Below are 17,849 nucleotides of genomic sequence, written 5' to 3' on the forward strand. Positions count from 1 at the left end.
ATTGATGGTGATACAATCCATTGGTCTTATTGTGTTTCCCCAGTTCTACTCATACCTGTGTGTGTGTGTGTGTGTTTATGTATTGAGTTCTGTGCTTTTTTATCACACCTCTGTAGGTTTGTGTATCCATCACCCTCGTCAGAGTACAGACAATTTCCAATACCACAAGCATCCTTGTGTTGTCCTTTTATAACCACATGGCTTCCTACCTAGCTTTTTATAAGGTTTGTTTTTTTTTTAAGATTTTATTTATTTGTTAGAGACAGAGAGAGAGAACAAGCAAGGGGAGCAGCAGGGAGATGGAGAAGCTGACTTACAACAGAGCAGGGAGACTGATGTGGGGCTTGATCCCAGGAGCCTGGGATCTTGACCTGAGCCAAAGGCAGATGCTCAATCGAATGAGCCACCCAGGCGCCCCAGCTTTTTATAAGTTTTAAATAAGGAATTCAGAGTCTGTTTGAGAAGGAAGTATACTGTGAGGTTTTAGTTGAATGTGCTCACTCCACATTTAAACTTTTGCATTCCTAAAACTGATATCTACAAAGAGAAACCAGCATTCAATCAACTGTTGGTGTATTTATAAAATGAACTGTAGCCAGGGGCGCCTGGGTGGCTTAGTCATCAAGTATCTGCCTTCAATTCAGGTCTTGATCTCAGGGTCCTGAGATTGAGCCCTGCGTCAGGCTCCCTGCTCAGTGGGAGAAATAAATAAAATCTTTAAAAAAGTAAACTATAGCCAATCTCATGAACCTTCAATGCAAGGATAATTTTTAAAAAGACACCTTCATTTGCATGACAGACGTAGGTGCTTTTATAGGGAGAGGGCTGTCTCTTCTTCACGAATAAAAAATTGTGCTTTTAGGGCGCCTGGGTGGCTCAGTGGGTTAAGCCGCTGCCTTCGGCTCAGGTCATGATCTCAGGGTCCTGGGATCGAGTCCCGCATCGGGCTCTCTGCTCAGCAGGGAGCCTGCTTCCCTCTCTCTCTCTCTGCCTGCCTCTCTGTCTACTTGTGATCTCTCTGTCAAATAAATAAATAAAATCTTTAAAAAAAAAAAAACTGTGCTTTTAGTCACAGTGAACCATTTATAAGGAAGGATATGCACAAGTTTCTACAGGCTAATGCATCTTAATCTTAATAGATACTTTCCTCAACAAGGTATTTGGCTACATATTAAATCAGTATCTGAAATTCAAGGTCTACCAATGAAAACCCATTAAGATACAAAAAAAGGTCCTTGTTGAATGTATCACTTCCAACTTTTTCTTAGTTACCATAGTGCTAGAAACCAGTGGAAAATTTTTGTTATACATTGGCAGTGTGGAAATCTTCAGGGTTTATTTTTCAGAACCTTCTTTCTAGTTTTCTGCAGTCTGCATTCCTCATTAATGTGCAGTCAATCAGCGCTTTCCTAATATTGATTGCCATTATGACCACAGCAGCCTGGCTATATCCTATTCCACTTGGTGGCAGCCCCCATGATTGTTTTCACTTAGTTTTTCTGTTTCTTGACTTTATTAAATTCAGGTATTTCTTGAGCACTTACTGTGCAAGTTGTACACCAACCTCTTTCCTTATTCACCAAGAGCATTGAGGACTTTGCTGAAAGGAGTAAGAAAAGTTACTTGTTTTGCCTTGAAAGCAACCTCATCAAAATCCTTAGCTGTTAAGATCTTGCTTATTTATTATTACATGTAATTTCCTCTGGGGATACCAAATTATTATAAATTGACTTTGATAGTCTTCCCTCAGAGCTCTCTTCTTTTGCAAGATACTTAGGATATAAAACTGACAGGGCTTGGTGAGGTAAAGAGTATGAGGGGAAGAATAGATGTCTCCCTGGTTGTGTCCAGGTTAGCTGGATTAATGGCTACCCTCGTATCCAAAATCAGCAATTTAGGAAATGTCATAGTTCAAGAAATGGTTTGAACATATACATTTGACTTCCCCTTGCCTTGGCTAATTCCCAAAGAAATGACCCAAAGAATCTATCAATGAGGAAAAACTACTCATCACCAAAAAAAAAAAAAAAAGTCATACCACCTAAATGAGACCAGACTGGAAGAGGCAAGTTCCTGAGGCTAGCCACCAAGGGACAAATTTTTATCTTACTGTGACCTTCAAAAGGCTTAAAATTTGAGAACTTTCTAACAGACCCATTTCAACTCTCAGTTGTGGATAATGATCTTTCTCTGTAGAATCAGCACATAGAAAGTTTGGAAATACTGGATTTCAAATTGGTAGTTCAGGTATGACAAATCAGGTATATCCAAGTAAGGAGCCCTCGTTTGTGCGGTGAGATTTAGTTAAAACCTAAGAGCCACTTAGAACATCCGTGATTCCTGTTACCAAGGTGATTCACAAGAACACTATGTGATGTGGAAGTATCAGCGCTGTTACCAAATATGTCGGCCCTTCACCTACAACACATGTAATAGGATTGTACTTTTCTGCCTTCCTTCAAGTTGAAGAACTTCATGGTTCTTAGTTGGATTGTGGAATATGCATGAACATGACGTATGTCACTTTTTTTAAATTTTTTTAAATTTTTTAATTTTTAAAGATTTTATTTATTTATTTGACAGACAGAGATCACAAGTAGGCAGAGAGGCAGGCAGAGAGAAAGAGGAAAGCAGGTTCCCTGCTGAGCAGAGAGCCCAATGTGGGGCTTGATCCCAGGACCCTAGAATCATGACCCAAGTCAAAGGCAGAGGCTTTAACCCACTGAGCCACCCAGGCACCCCCACGTATGTCACTTCTGAACCAAAGCTGTAAGAATCAGTACTTGTCCCCTTTTCTGACTTGAAAATTGTGAAAATAGATCCCGAGGTTACCAAATGGGGACAAACCTTCCTACTCTACCTGCCCTGAGTAAGGAAGTGAGAAATAAACCTTATTGTCCTGATTCACTGAGGTTTAGGGTATGTTCCTATTACAACAGTGTAACCTACCCTAACTCTGACACAGAATACATCTGGGGAAATGAAATAGGTACTTTGGAAGAGGAATGATATGACATTAGAAAAGATTCCTAAGAGATTAACAGGATTTCTGAGTTTATAGTTACAGTGGAGGCAGGGCAAAATTGAGAGACTGAGAATTTAAATAGAAGTTATAGATCTCTTAGAATTCAGTGTAAAATACTAAAGACATCAAAATGATGACTGAAAGGATAAATGACTGGAGGATAAAATGAGAATATTGTATACACACTAATAATTACATATTGTTATTATAATTATATATAGTATACAGGTATGTATATATGCATGTAAATATATATGTGGTGGGTATATAGTATGTATATGTAGTTTTATTTGTATATCTGTAAATAAGTATATATAATTATATGCTGTATATGTGTATGTAGTTATATTTAGCATTTATACATATATGTAGTTTTACTTGGTTTTGTATAAATAAATGTTAGTATCAATAGGAAATTTCTGAAGGCAAGCATAGAACACATAAGCAGCTATCAACAAATAGTGGAAATTTCGAAGCTAGAATGAAGGCCTTCAGTGATTGTACTGAAAGCAAAACTGCTGAAATAGCATTTGCTCCTAAACTTGTCTCCATGAATGGGTCACAATTTTTAGTTGTAAACTAAAGAATATGCTTTGCCAGTTGAAGAAGGAACAGGAATTATGAAAGAGTGTTCTGCAGCCACACTTTCAGTCTTGGGCTTGAAAGCACTCTTTATAGTCAGAAATAATACCGGACCATCTATTTGGCTCTCCCTGGGAGTTAGCAGCTTCTAAAGGCCAAGCTCCGCGACCGTCACCCACAAGGAACCAAGCAGAGTCGCATTCCTTGGATGATTCTCTTGGACCCTGCTGCCTCCCTCTTAGATTACCTCTGGCTTCCGTTCCCTTGAGGTTGCATCCGATTGTTGGAACGTGAGTCATGTGCTGGAATCTCAGCTGCTATAAAGTTGGAAGAAGAGGGAATTTCTGGCTTGTGTCTTTCTTGGGAAGGTGGGATCCGTGTTGCAGCTAACTACTAAATGTATTTTTAGAGAGAGTGATCACAGATGTTGAGTGGTCTCACATGATGAACATTTAACTATATGTGCTGACATCGTTAGTACTTCAAATAAAATGGGAAAGGTACTGGATGCTTCCGGATGAGAGTATTATAAAAAAGAACATCAGTTATCATCAAAGGAAAATATCAAAGGAATTCAAAATGCTAGAACTCAATCGACTTTATAGCTATAGAGTATTAAGAAGAAAGTATTGAATCAATTATTCTGTTAGGAGCATTTTGTACAGATGAATTTATTCAGTGGTCTCCTAGAACTAGAAGCTAGAAAGAGCAGAAAGATCCTTGATACCAGTAGGAATTTCAGAGTCACTAAAAACAAACCTTACCTGATTCATAGCATTCATGGGCTTTGGCAGGAAAAAATATTTTTAATCCACTTACAGACTAAGGGAAGAACAAAGGTTACATTTATTTAAGTATCTATCTGTCTGGTACTATTATTTTGCATTTCATATCTGTCACTCTCTTCATTATATCTGCATATATGTGATGTGGACAATAGTATTCCCATTTTATATATGAAGATACTGAGTTTTAAAGAGAGTCCATATCTCCCACCGTTGGTAAAGCTGGCATTTGAGTTTAGTGTATTCTGGCCAAATATAATACTGTTTTCACTGTGTCACATTGGCTCCCTCATGTCTTTATAAGGTGACTACCCAGAGGCTGTGATTCTCGAATGTATTATTGGAGAAAGGATTTATAGAGCGATAGTTTATCAAATGTGTAAAGCCTAAATAGTAAGATCCTTCCAATATTATTAAATTACCTCTTTATGATAAATTTTAGAAAATAGATTTACATTCATAGGAGGGAGAATGTGACATTTGTGTCTCAAAGGGATATTAAGTTTTTAGAATGGTACAGTGTCTGACAAAGGACACACTTATAGCTGAGCTAAGCATGAACTTATATGGTTTTTCCAGGACTAAGGGCCCAGGTTGTCATTGCTCCCTAAGGTAGTAAAGAAAGCAAAACTGTACTTCACCAACTGGTTCCCATTGCTGCCCTGACTTCTAGAGAGCAGAATGAACATATGGGGAAAAAAAAAAATTGTTATCTTTAAGTTTCTGTGCTTGACACAGAATTTAAATATACTAATTTCTTTATAAATTCCACTGGAAATGACTTAAAATTTAAATTCTTAAGGGAAAAAGGAACCAAATCAGATTATTTCTCAAGGTAGATTGGGAGTGTACACACACACACACAGACACACACGCCCAAGTTGGATATATATTTTTTCCCCTAAGCTCTTTAGGCCTTTCTTTTTTAATACTTACAAAATTACCAGGGCGCCTGGGTGGCTCAGTGGGTTAAGCCGCTGCCTTTGGCTCAGGTCATGATCTCAGGGTCCTGGGATCAAGGCCCGCATTGGGCTCTCTGCTCGGTGGGGAGCCTGCTTCTCTCTCTCTCTCTCTGCCTGCCTCTCTGTCTACTTGTGATCTCTCTCTGTCAAATAAATAAATAAAATCTTTAAAAAAAAATTACCAAAAACCCCTCAAAAAGTCATTGGATTGTTTAATTATAAATTGTCCATTAGTTTCAAATTTTGGCCCAAAGGGGGCTTATTTCAACTAAGTTATAATGGGTTGTAAGGTCTTTAAAGCAAAGGGCAGTGATAGATGAGGTTAAAGGTGAGCGTGTTCCAACCCAGTGCCTCTCCAACAGTAATGTGTATGTGGATCACCTGGGGAACATGTTCAAATGCAAGTTCTGATTTAGTACGTTTGGGTGGTGCCTAAGGTTTTACACTTCTGACAAGTCCCAAGTGATACTTAGAGTGTGGGTTCTCGACTAGCCCTGCAAGAAAGTTCTATCTTGCTTCTCTTATTTCCACACTCCCCAACTCTTTCTCCCACCCAAGCATTACCAGCTGAACATAAAGAGTTATTTACTGTATATGAACACTATAATCATTGACATTACCAATAAATATTTCCTCCCTTTCCATTTTCCCGGTACATTTCATCTGTTTAGACATAGGCTTACCCTGTCTTTAGCAGCCCTGAAAGATTGGAGGCCATGAAAGAATGAGCTCACACTCTCCTGGGGCATCAGGAAGTTTCTAGCTCAGAGGAATCTTTTGTGAAATTACACCATCAGCCTAGTGTTTTCCTCTGTTACTTCTACATTTCTGCTTTACCTCACCAACTTTTATGTTTAGAACTGAGATGGATACCAACAGATCATAAAGCTATTTTTGATGTATTGAGAGAGAGGTTTTCACTTAAGATGGCTTGGTGGTCATAAACAATATCTTCTAGGAGTTCCATTATAAAGATCTTTTCTACTTCATTGTTTTTATATATATGTGTGACTCTAGTTTTGCCCTTTTAAGATTTTCCACACATTTTTATGTCCTTGTTTATCTCAATTCTATGTCTATTCCTAGTATAATTTATCAATTAGAATTAAAATTTAGTGCTGCTTTGAGTAACTTAAGCTACACTTCAGTTTCACTGTTAGCAAGAACCCAGGAAAATTCAGCTACTGTTCATTTTACTTTCATGATATAAGGACAGACAGTTTTCTAGTTAGAAAAAGAAGATGGAGGAGAAGGAAGGAGGAGGAGGAGAAGGAGAAGGGAAGGGAGAGGAAGGAGTGGGGGAAAAGAAAGCCTATAAGTTATCTTAGAATAATTACTGGCTTTAATAAAATATTATCTTTTATATGAGTCAGACAGTAGTTACTATCCATATGAAATAATTTTTTCATATGAAATAATTTTTAATTTAAAATTGACAATTTACAGCTATTAATAATTATAGCCTTCTAGCTGCAGCTAGAGTTTTTATTTTTTATATTTTCAAGGAAGTAATTTTGAATTTAGTAACCTTAACTTTCACAGAATATGTACAAACATATGTAACTATAAATGATTCTCTTAATCACACTCCCCTCAAACATTTCATAGAGTGTATTAAGTTGTTGCTTCACAATATCATTGATTCCCAAATTTCCTATATATATCTTTTCCTTTAAGAATTTAGGCCATAGGGGCACCTCGGTGGCTCAGTGGGTTAAAGCCTCTGCCTTCGGCTCAGGTCATGATCCCAGGGTCCTGGGATCGAGCCCCGCATCGGGCTCTCTGCTCGGCAGGGAGCCTGCTTCCTCCTCTCTCTCTGCCTGCCTCTCTGCCTACTTGTGATCTCTGTCTGTCAAATAAATAAATAAAATCTTAAAAAATAAATAAATAAAAATCAATAAAAAAAGGAATTTGGGCCATAAACCTGTGTTCCAAAAGATACTTTTCTATTATAAAATAATGCCAGAGAGGGGAATTAGATATATGAAATGTATTTCTGTATTTTTAACAGTTAAAGGTTTCATAGTCCCATGTGCAAAATGGAATTCTGTAGTAATCAGATAATAACATTTGTTTGTGACTTTCATTCCTGTTTTCACTCTAAGCACACCTTTTTTTGGATAGCATAAGTACTGAATTTAAAGACTTTCAGGGATGCCTGAGTTGCTCAGTCAGTTAAGCATCTGCCTTTGGCTCAGGTCCTGATTCCAGGGTCCTAGGATCAAGTCCTGCATCTGGCTCCTTGCTCAGCAGGTAACCTGCTTCTCCCTCTGCCTGCCATCTCCCCTGCTTGTATGCTTTCTCTCTCTCTTTCTCTGACAAATAAATAAATAAAATCTTTTAAAAACATAAAATAAATTAAAAAATGAAGACTTTTTAAAGGTAGCACAATTCAGTAATTTCTTCAGAATCCAAGGTTTACATCACAGTCCGGTTTATACTGGAGGCTGTTTCTACTTCTTTACCTTTCCTGGTCCTGAGAGGCCACAGAAGGGGTGAAGACAGGGAGGGCCCTATGTATATGACCAGCAGGAGTTGGCAATGAGATAGGAGCCCCCATCTGCATCTCCGGTTGATAAGTCTATCATTGGTGTAGATGATATGGGACATAACTTTATGTTGACTCTTAAGGGTGGCATGTTAGATGGGAGTAGTCACCCATCTGGACCTAGTGTACCTTCCTGGTATGAATAATTTTTATATCTCATTATCTCATTCCTAGCTTTGTAAAGTGTGTCTTGGTCAAAACACAAGGTTGTCTCCATCTGGCTTGGGAGATTTCTTGGCAGAGCCAACTGCTTTTCCCCTTTACCCATTTTCTGAGTCTTCTACTTGGACACATGGGAAACTTATGGTTGCCCTCCATACCTAATTGTGACTCTTCCCTAAAAACATGGTGGGGGTAAGGAAGTGAGTATCCAGGACTCTTCTCACTTTCCCTCATTCCCTATTTCTTTGCCTTTCTTCTCAGTTCCTCCCCTTCCCCCTTTTTGGGGTACATGATGCAAACCACAGTAGTGTATTTCATTCTGTTCTTAAAACTATCGTCTACTCGATTTAGTCTAGTGAAGGGCACTTTTATCAATATGGGGGATGGACGTGGGCAGGAAGTAAAACCTGTTATTGCAAACATCCTCCATATTCTTCCCTTTACAGATCTCATCTCTTACACTTAAATTGTGGCTTTTTTTTTTTTCTAAGATTTCATTTATTTGAGAGAGAGAGAGGCAGGCAGAAAGAGAGGTGGAAGCAGGCTCCCTGCTGAGCAGAGAGCTGGATGCAGGGCTCAACCTCAGGACCCTGAGATCATGACCTGAGCCGAAGGCAGAGGCTTAACCCACTGAGCCACCCAGGTGCCCCTAAATTGTGGCTTTTAAACATTATAATCAAAAGGCATGTTTTCTTCCTTTCTTAGTATTTGATGTAGAAATTGTTGGGGTAAACTGCCACTGAACAATGTATCCCATATCGTTTGACAGCATCTTAGTATATACAAAGATATCAGCGTGATCCTGTGGTTCAGATACTTAGCTGTGGAGTCTGTGACCCAGATCTCTCATTTTCCAGCTATGTAACCTTGGGGGAGTTGTCAACCTCTCTAAAACTCATTTAACCATCTGTAAAATGGGAATGGTAATAGCACTTACTTCATGGTGTTGTTGAAACATGGAGTAATCAGTTCCTGGTATTTTGTAAGTGACACATAGGTAGAGGATTTAGAAGTTTTCTGTCCCGGAGAAGAGATAGGGAAGAAAGAAAGGATAGGGATATTCAGGAAAAATTATTCATCAGTTTCTCTAAATAAAGTCTATCCTGATAGTTTTGGCAACCTGAGTCCTGCGGTCTGTGCTAACAATTCAGTGGTTGAGGTTCTTGACAATTCAGGAAGCCCCTAAGCAACTAGCAGAATATTGTTAATTTCCTTAGTTTTCAAATATTGATTAATGATTCCATCATCTTTGCAATAAAGATGTATTAAGCACTCCCATGATGCTTCTTGCAGGCGAGTATAAAATACAGCATACCTTGTAAAGTGGACATGGCCAGTCCATCATGAGTTTTCTCTCATCTAGAGAATAAAACAAGAATAGTAAATGAACATTCGGTGGGTAGAATTGACATACTCTTTCCCCTACTGTCCTAGAGTGAAAATTAATTTTCACAGTTATATGACAAATCTAATAAACTCTACTTTTTTTCTATTTCGTTAGAATATCATCAATTCTACTTCTAGGTTAAGAAACTAAGCCTTCTAAACTAGATATTTCCCTTGGAAATTAAACCACTAAAGACAAAGAAGACTTTAAAAATGAACAATCATTTTGGGGGAGAAAACTTTTTTTTTTTTTTTTTTAGTTTTATTGATTATTATTTTAAAGGCATGTCATCTAGTGAATTCCTCAGTTTCTCTTTGATCCGTATCTACCTGATGAATTTGGGTGTCCATAAAGGTGAATATTAATGTTTGCTATGCTTTCCATGTTAGACATCTATTGGTTGATTTTGCTTCAAAGTAACTTAACTTCTTTGTAGTATTAAGTTACTCTAATTTCCTACCTCCCTGCCTTTTATTTTCCTCTGGAGAAAACCCTTCCAGGGCATGACCTAATGAATTCTGGTTCAAATTTCCAAATGAATTTGAACCAAAATGATTCTATAATTTGGTGGAGGAAACCTTCATTAAATACCCTAGCAAGGGAATTTTTACTGTTTCATACCAGACTAAAGTACTTTTCTTAACATATTGAAATTGAACTTCCAACATTTATGAGAATATAAATTGCAACAGCACGTTGTAACTGTCATGAGTCCAGTAGAGCCTTAGGTCAAGGATTTTTACTTTCTCTATAACCCCATTAAAAATAGCAGTGTTTCTAATTATTTTTCCTTTAAAAATTAGAAAAATATGTCCTGGTCTCCAGAGAGATGTTATCTTCAGTTATTCCTATTATTTATATGGTTGCATAGGATATGTCTTTATAGTTTTTATTTGCACTTGACCAAAGTGCAAATTCAATTTTATAGGCTAGTGAACCTCCTCTTTTAAAGCCTGAATGTGATTTTCTAATTGATAGAGTTAATTTTTGTTTCTCCTCTTCATTCCTGACCTCTCTGTCATCTTCTCACCTCAAAACTTCTTCCTTCCCCTGACTCCTGCCTGCCCTGTTTTGGTATTTATTTATTTTGTATTCAGGCATAATTAACATACAGTGTTATGTTAGTTTCTGGTGTACAATATAGCAATTAAATATAATGATTATTCATTTCTGTACATTAGTGCTTTTCAAAATAAGTGTACTCTTAATCCCCTGTATCTATTTCACCTTTCCCCTACCCAGCTCCCCTCTGGCAACCACCAGTTTGTTCTCTAGAGGTATTTAAGCATATGGGGGAGGGGTGGTCTCTGTTTCTTTGTTCGTTTGTTTCTTAAATTCCACAGGTGAGTTAAATCATATGGTATTTACCTTTCTCTCCCTGTCTTAGTATTATACCCTCTAAATCCATCCATGTTGTTGCCAATGGCAAGATCTCATCCTTTTTTATGGTTGAGTAACATTCCACTGAATTCTGTCAGAAGCTTCTCAACATCACAGGTTCAAAAGAAAGTACTCCATTTCAACTTCAGACCCTAAGCCATTTACTATTATTGTTCACATTATAGGTGTGCTGTATGCATCATTGGAAGTTGAATTTGACTTATTTTATAGCATTTCCATACTCTGCAAATAGTCACCAGTTACAATACAACTCCAAGAACTTCCAGCCTTTATTACCTACCATCTTTGAGGGTTTTATGAAGCAGCATGGCATGATTGAAAAACATACTGTGTTTATGATGGTTAATTGGCCAGACTTCCTCAGGACCCTGAGATTTTATTTCTCCTGCTAACCAGTTGGCTAAACCTAGGAGTATCTCTTGAATTGCAAAAACAGACAATGCATAAACTTATTAAAATTCAGTGTGTATCTTATTTGTGTAAGTCAACAGCTTCACTCATCGTATTTCGTGTTAGTCAAGAGAAACTGGCTATTTCAAGGATGACAGAATTCACTAAAGGCCAGAGAATATAGCTTGAATCAGCAGGAAAAAAAGGTAGCCCCGGAACGGGGAAGAGACAGAACATGTGATAGCAATTGTTTTACAGAAAGAGTCTGACCAGGATATAGCCTATTATTTCCACCATTGTCAGTAAAGGTAGCCATCCTTTCATCTTTCTGTCTCTCATTCGGAAATGTAACTCTCAAGCAGGAACATAAAATGAGCTGAGGCTGTGTCATGGGTGCACCCTGGTGCAGAGAGCAAGGAGAGGAAGAATCTGGCCTTTTTTTTTTTCCCCTGTAGGTTGCACACAATGGAAAGTTCACCACCTAAATTGGAAAGAAAATTGACTTGTAGATAGAGAATTTTTTGACATTTTATTTTTAAAAATTAAGATTTCTCTGGGATATCCAGTTGAAGCTGGAGAATCCCAACCCTATAACATTATCTGGGTTAGCTTGGAAAATAAAAATAACATTTCTAATTCTCAATACGTAAATTTAAACTAATAATAACTACTGAAAGGATTATGTTGAGATACTATTTGTAATGCCTTAAAGACAATAAGTACATTGCATGCATTCAATTTAATGTATTTTATCTGCTTTAGGCAACTTACAGTTTGATTGGTATGACGGTAATATTTTTAAAAGTTAATATTATCTTGCTGCATAATGATTCTGGTTCACCTCTCTGAAATTTTAAAATAAATGATATAGTTTGATTTTTTTTTTTCATCTTTAACAGACAGGCCAGCCTCAATGAAGCAGCCGAGAAGTATTATGATCTGGCAGCCAGACTGAGACCTAATGTAAGTACCTTCCTAATGAGAAACATTACTCAAAGGGATAGAGTCACAGCATGTGATAGCTTTAGACATAGAAACCTCATGATACTGGGGCTTCTTCTCTCTGATCGCTTCTTCTGAATACTTACTAAATGGCTAATTCAACAATCCTATCTCCCAGTCTCAAGCTTCTTTTCTTTTTGCAGAGATAGAAATTGCTGTTTTCTATCCTGTGTAAAGTACCATACCATACGGTTTTATCATTTGAATACAGGTTTTAGCATTATCAAATACTTGGCATTTGGTTGCTTTTAAAATCAGTTCCCTGAAAGTGTTTTTTGCTGTGGTGTTAAATACCTAAGGATTTCCTAACATCATAAGCTTTTTTTGATCTTTACATACACTCAGACCTCGAGCTGTGCCTCTGCCTCTTGCACAGTCCTCATTTCTAATAACTGTGCTTTTCAACTTTATCAAGTATATTTTTATTAGAATTTTTCCCTGGGTAGTCACACTTCCATAAAGTGGGATGGATATAAATTAGATCATTACTATTGAAATGGAGGAACCATTTATGAGAAAATAAGAACCAGTTTTATATCTGTCTTCTAAGCATTTTTTTATTTGCCATGCACCACTGACCTCCAGTGTGTTGCTTTCATTCTCATGCACACGGCCTGGCATCACCCTCCAATGCTAAAGCCTTCTCCCCTTCCTCTCTAGGTCTTGACTGTCTGTTGAGAAATGTAATTTTGAAACAGTAATGAAAGTGCACGTGTGGTATGACTACAGATAGTGGGATAAGTCTCATTTCTATATAGTAACTAATCCGTTGGGCAAACATCTATAGAGTGCCTGCTTTGCCATAGGATACAGAGATTTCATTCCCTAGAAGACCACATAATGGAGCAGAGAACACTGAAGATGATCAGCTGGTTCAAATACAGTGTGGCAATTGCTACACAGAGGTACATACAGCCCTATAGGAGCACAAAAGAGGAGAATTAATGCTCCCTGAATGCAACCCACAGGGGGAGTTTTGTTTTTTTTTTAAGCAAATACAACCACATGTAACCTTAGCCCTGAATGTCGATGTCCCCAGTTTCATTAATTATGCGGTACTTCAAGAATTGGTGAGCTGTTTGCAACAGAAGAAAATAACTTAATAGTTATAATGGTAAGAACAATAACAGCTAAAATTTATTGAACACACTGATTAAGCGTCAGACACTGTGCTAAGTACTTCATGGGAATTCCCTCATTCATTTCTCACAACAACCCACAGATATTTCTGTGGTCCCCATTCTGCCCAAGCCCAGAGAAATTAATAACTCACTCAGTATCACAGTTGATAAGTGGGATCACATTGTAACCCAGGCCACTCGGTGCATAACAGAAAGCTTGATGGGGAAATGCAGTATATCGAAGGAAATGCAAGCCAGAAGATTAGGAAATGAAAATAGTAACGGTCCTCTCATTTATGTATTCAGTAAATATGTACTGAGTACCTGTTAAATGCCAAGGACCATTCCAGGCACTGGATATGCAGAAGTGCACAAAATTGACCAGAGTCCCTGCCCTTTAGGAACTGACAGTCTGGTCTGAGAAGATGAAATAGAAAAATAAGTAAAACATATATAGTATCAGACAGTAATAAGTGCCTTGTGGATAAACAGATCAGGAAAAGGGAATTAGGAGACGCAGGGGAAGACCTAGGAGGCATTAGGAGGTGTAGCTTTGTAAATGCCTGAGGTGACCATCTTTGTATAGTGTTTATAGTGGTTGAATATGAGATCTTTAATTTTTTTGAAAGATTACTTATTTTAGAGAGAAAGCGTGCATGTGCACACATGTGCAGGCAGGGGGAGGGCAGAAGGAGAGGGACAGGAAGACAGAGAAGTGGACTCCAAGCTGAGCACGAAGCCCAATTTGGGGCTTGATCTCAAGACCCTGAGATCATCACCTGAGCTGAAACCAAGAGTTGGACACTAAACGGAATGAGCTACCCAAGCGCCCTGAGATCTTTATTATATAGCTTCATTCGTTGAAGGCAAGAATCAGAGTTTTTTTCTCTTTCTTTTTTTTTCCCCTTCACACTGATTAATATAATGCTTATAATACACATAATAAGTACAATGTTAAGTTCAACTGTTACTCATTGAGTATCAGTCACTTAAGTGTCATTTTTTTTTTGTTAAGTAGTTGATCAGATGGTCTTCTTCAGCACATTATAATGGATTAGTGAGAAAAGAGCTAGCTGAGCAATTTGACTTGACCTAAAAAAAAAAATGAAAAAGACACTGAGATATCCTAGATTTAAGCCAGACTCATGAGATTGTTTATTTTAAATGGCTGGCCAAATCATAAAATCAATATTTAATCTCCCAACTTAATGCCACTTTTTCTGAAACCCCCCCAAATTTCTTTTTTTTTTTTTTTTAAGATTTTATTTATTTATTTGACAGACAGAAATCACAAGTAGGCAGAGAGGCAGGCAGAGAGAGAGAGAGAGGGAGAAGCAGGCTTCCCGCTGAGCAGAGAGCCCGATGCGGGGCTCGATCCCAGGACCCTGGGATCATGACCTGAGCCGAAGGCAGAGGCTTTAACCCACTGAGCCACCCAGGCGCCCCATCCCCCCCAAATTTCTTCATAAACATTCTGCAACCTGTTTTTGAAAAATGCGTTTATTCAAATACTACTTCCTTTATCTAGTAACAATAAATTAAGTATTTTATGGATTGGATAGAATAGGAAGATCAAACTTAACAGAAAGTAAATGATGTTACAGTTATGGGTCAAGAAATGGGGTTTTGGGGGCGCCTGGGTGGCTCAATGGGTTAAGCCGCTGCCTTCGGCTCAGGTCATGATCTCAGGGTCCTGGGATCGAGTCCCGCGTCGGGCTCTCTGCTCAGCAGGAAGCCTGCTTCCCTCTCTCTCTCTCTCTCTGCCTGCCTCTCCGTCTGCTTGTGATCTCTCTCTGTCAAATAAATAAATAAAATCTTAAAAAAAAAAAAAAAAAAAGAAATGGGGTTTTTCCCTAATCTGTTTTGTGAATTGGGTTTTGGTTCTCTGTATGTTATCTAGATAAGTAGGATGCCACCATGGCAAAACTCATAAAGACATTGGCAATAATAGAAGGTTGTGTTCTGAACCAAGGAGACCTCTTTAAACAATAGTCCATGTAACAATTTATTAGAGGTTAGCATCCAGTCCAAATTAAAGCATCCATCTAACATTTGTCTTGATCATAACTGTTCTTCCTTTTGTCCTAAGAACATTCTATGTTATTTCCGTGCTTTCATAGAATAAATTTCAGTTCCCTGCTTGCAAAAGAACCTAGTAAACAGACTTCCTTCCTCCTTCTTTATTTCAGTAGTTACACTGTTTTTTCTACTTTTCTTGTCTATACAGTAGTCAAATCTTATTTTTCAAAAGGCATTTTCTTCTGTTATTTGAATGTCCAACTATGACAATCAGGAGCTCTGTGTGGGGGACCTGTGGGTGTTATAGCAATGTTCATGTCAGATCATGACTCTCCAAAGTAAAATTTGTGGCTATAACCCTGTGTACTACCACTTAATTATCATTGTATTGAAAACATTGTTATTCGTGGAATATATTACTCTCTTAATAAAATGCCTATTCCGTTTCTTTAGTACGTCCCATGATTAATTTCTTCATTTCTTTCTATTCTACAAAAGCCATATTTTTTCATATAGTTTGCTTTAAAATTGCTAATGGACTTCTTGGAATATTTTAAATACAAAAGAATTCTAGTGATCAAATGCTAAAGTAATCAAAGTCTAAATTAGCAAGCACATGTAATTTTCACCGTTAGATTATGATATTGTCTCTTCATCAGAGATATTTAATAAATTGTCATTTACTCAAGCATACAGTTAGAGAAAAATGTTTATTACTAAAATGGCACCATTACATTTTTTAATCCTATTTCATTGATTTTTTGGTGAGTAGGAGGGAATAATCCTACATTAAACCTCATACTACACTAAAACATTTTTATAATGGAAAGACTCTTAACCAAAATTGCTATTTTTAAGTTTTTCACTTTTAGTTTTTCATTTGTATAAGTAAAACTGATTTCTCTCTGGAGGTTACTTTAAAAAGATAATACTCTGTCTTCTCTCTCACTTGTGCACATCAAAAAATGCTGACTCCTGAGGACCAGAGGGAACATTTAAATGAAACAGTTTTTTCCTCCTTTGGGAATTAAGCCAAATTCTGCATTAACTTATGGATTTTTAATTTTTTTCTAATGTAAAGAATGGGAAATTTGCATAATACAAAGTCACCCAAGACTTGTGTTTGGCTTTTAGTGAACTCTAGAAGTTAGAAAGGGGTAATTACTAATGATCAGGTCTATATATCTTGTATTTTTCTAGATGTAATTGTTTTTAGTCTGATTTCATTTCATTTTTTTTTTAATCAAATTCCAGTGTTGTGTAAGACTCTATGCCAAGTGCAGTGGCTTCAAAGTGGATTTCAAGGTTATGAAAAATTCACCTTGACCTTGAGAAATTGTACTGTCTAATATGGAGAGGCAATGCAGGAGAGAATGCATGGATCCAAATCCTCACACTTTAGGGCAGTAAATAATGCTATATAATAAGTACTTTGTGAGTGATACAAGGTAGTGCTAGAAAAGTGTACAGGAGAGAGAAATTACTTTCAGTTGGATTGATCCTAGAAAGCTTTGAGTCCGAGTAGGAAAGTTAGATAGTCATGAAATGATAGACTATTTGTAGGCAAAGATTTTAGCAGGAGGAGGAGAAAAAAGAGAATTCTGGCAGGTTGGGACCTCTGCATGAATAAGGGCATGGAGCTGAGAAAACATGAACTAGGCATGAGAAATAGTAAGCAGGCACATATAGCTTATATTGTCCGGGGTTAGGGGCAGAGAGGACTACTGGGGGAAAATAGAACAGGAAATGAAGATAAAACCAGAAGAAAGGCATTGGATGCCATGTGAAGAATTAGAAGTTTGTATTCCAGAATTATGTTGAACAGCATGACATAATGGAAGTGATAGTTTTGAATGGCCATTCATATTATGAAATGAAGAATGTGGGTTGGATTTGGGAAAGTAGAGTTGGAAGGTGCCACCTTGGGAAAACCAAATAAAAAGTTATTATAATATTTTTAAGCAGAAGTTATAATCTAAAAGAAGTACAGAAACAAATTGCAATGAAAAAGAATATGCAGAGGAAATAAGATTATTTGATGGGATACAAATAGGGAAACTAGTTGGCCCGATGAATGTTCTAAAATTCTGAGTATAGGGTGGCTCAGTGGGTTAAAGCCTCTGCCTTCGGCTCAGGTCATGATCTTGGGGTCCTGGGATCGAGCCCCGCATCGGGCTCTTTGCTCAGTGGGGGAGCCTGCTTCCTCTCTCTCTCTCTGCCTGCCTCTCTGCCTGCTTGTGATCTCTGTCTGTCAAATAAATAAATAAAAATCTTTAAAAAAAAATAAAAATCTGAGTTTAGGTAACTTGGAAAAAGAAAAACCCTAAACAGAAACAGGGAAGTCAGAGGAGTGTATTTATTTCAAGGGAAAAAAAAAATGTTAAGTTTGAACCAAGCAGATTCTGAGAGAGAGACAGGATATTATAATTGTCCATGGGACATTCCTATCAAGTAGGCAGTTGAGG

General features: G+C 37.5%; 1 protein-coding gene across 1 annotated transcript in view; it reads left to right on the forward strand.

Annotated features, from left to right (window-relative positions):
- The window catches only part of TMTC2 (transmembrane O-mannosyltransferase targeting cadherins 2), a 432,486-nt gene that overhangs the window by 357,800 nt on the left and 56,837 nt on the right, over positions 1–17,849 (forward strand). Inside the window, 1 exon segment of the mRNA XM_047741689.1 lies at positions 12,142–12,205. Within this exon segment, the coding sequence (XP_047597645.1) occupies positions 12,142–12,205 (64 nt within the window).

This window comes from Lutra lutra, chromosome 8 (assembly GCF_902655055.1).
Source record: "Lutra lutra chromosome 8, mLutLut1.2, whole genome shotgun sequence".
Lineage (NCBI taxonomy): Eukaryota > Metazoa > Chordata > Mammalia > Carnivora > Mustelidae > Lutra > Lutra lutra.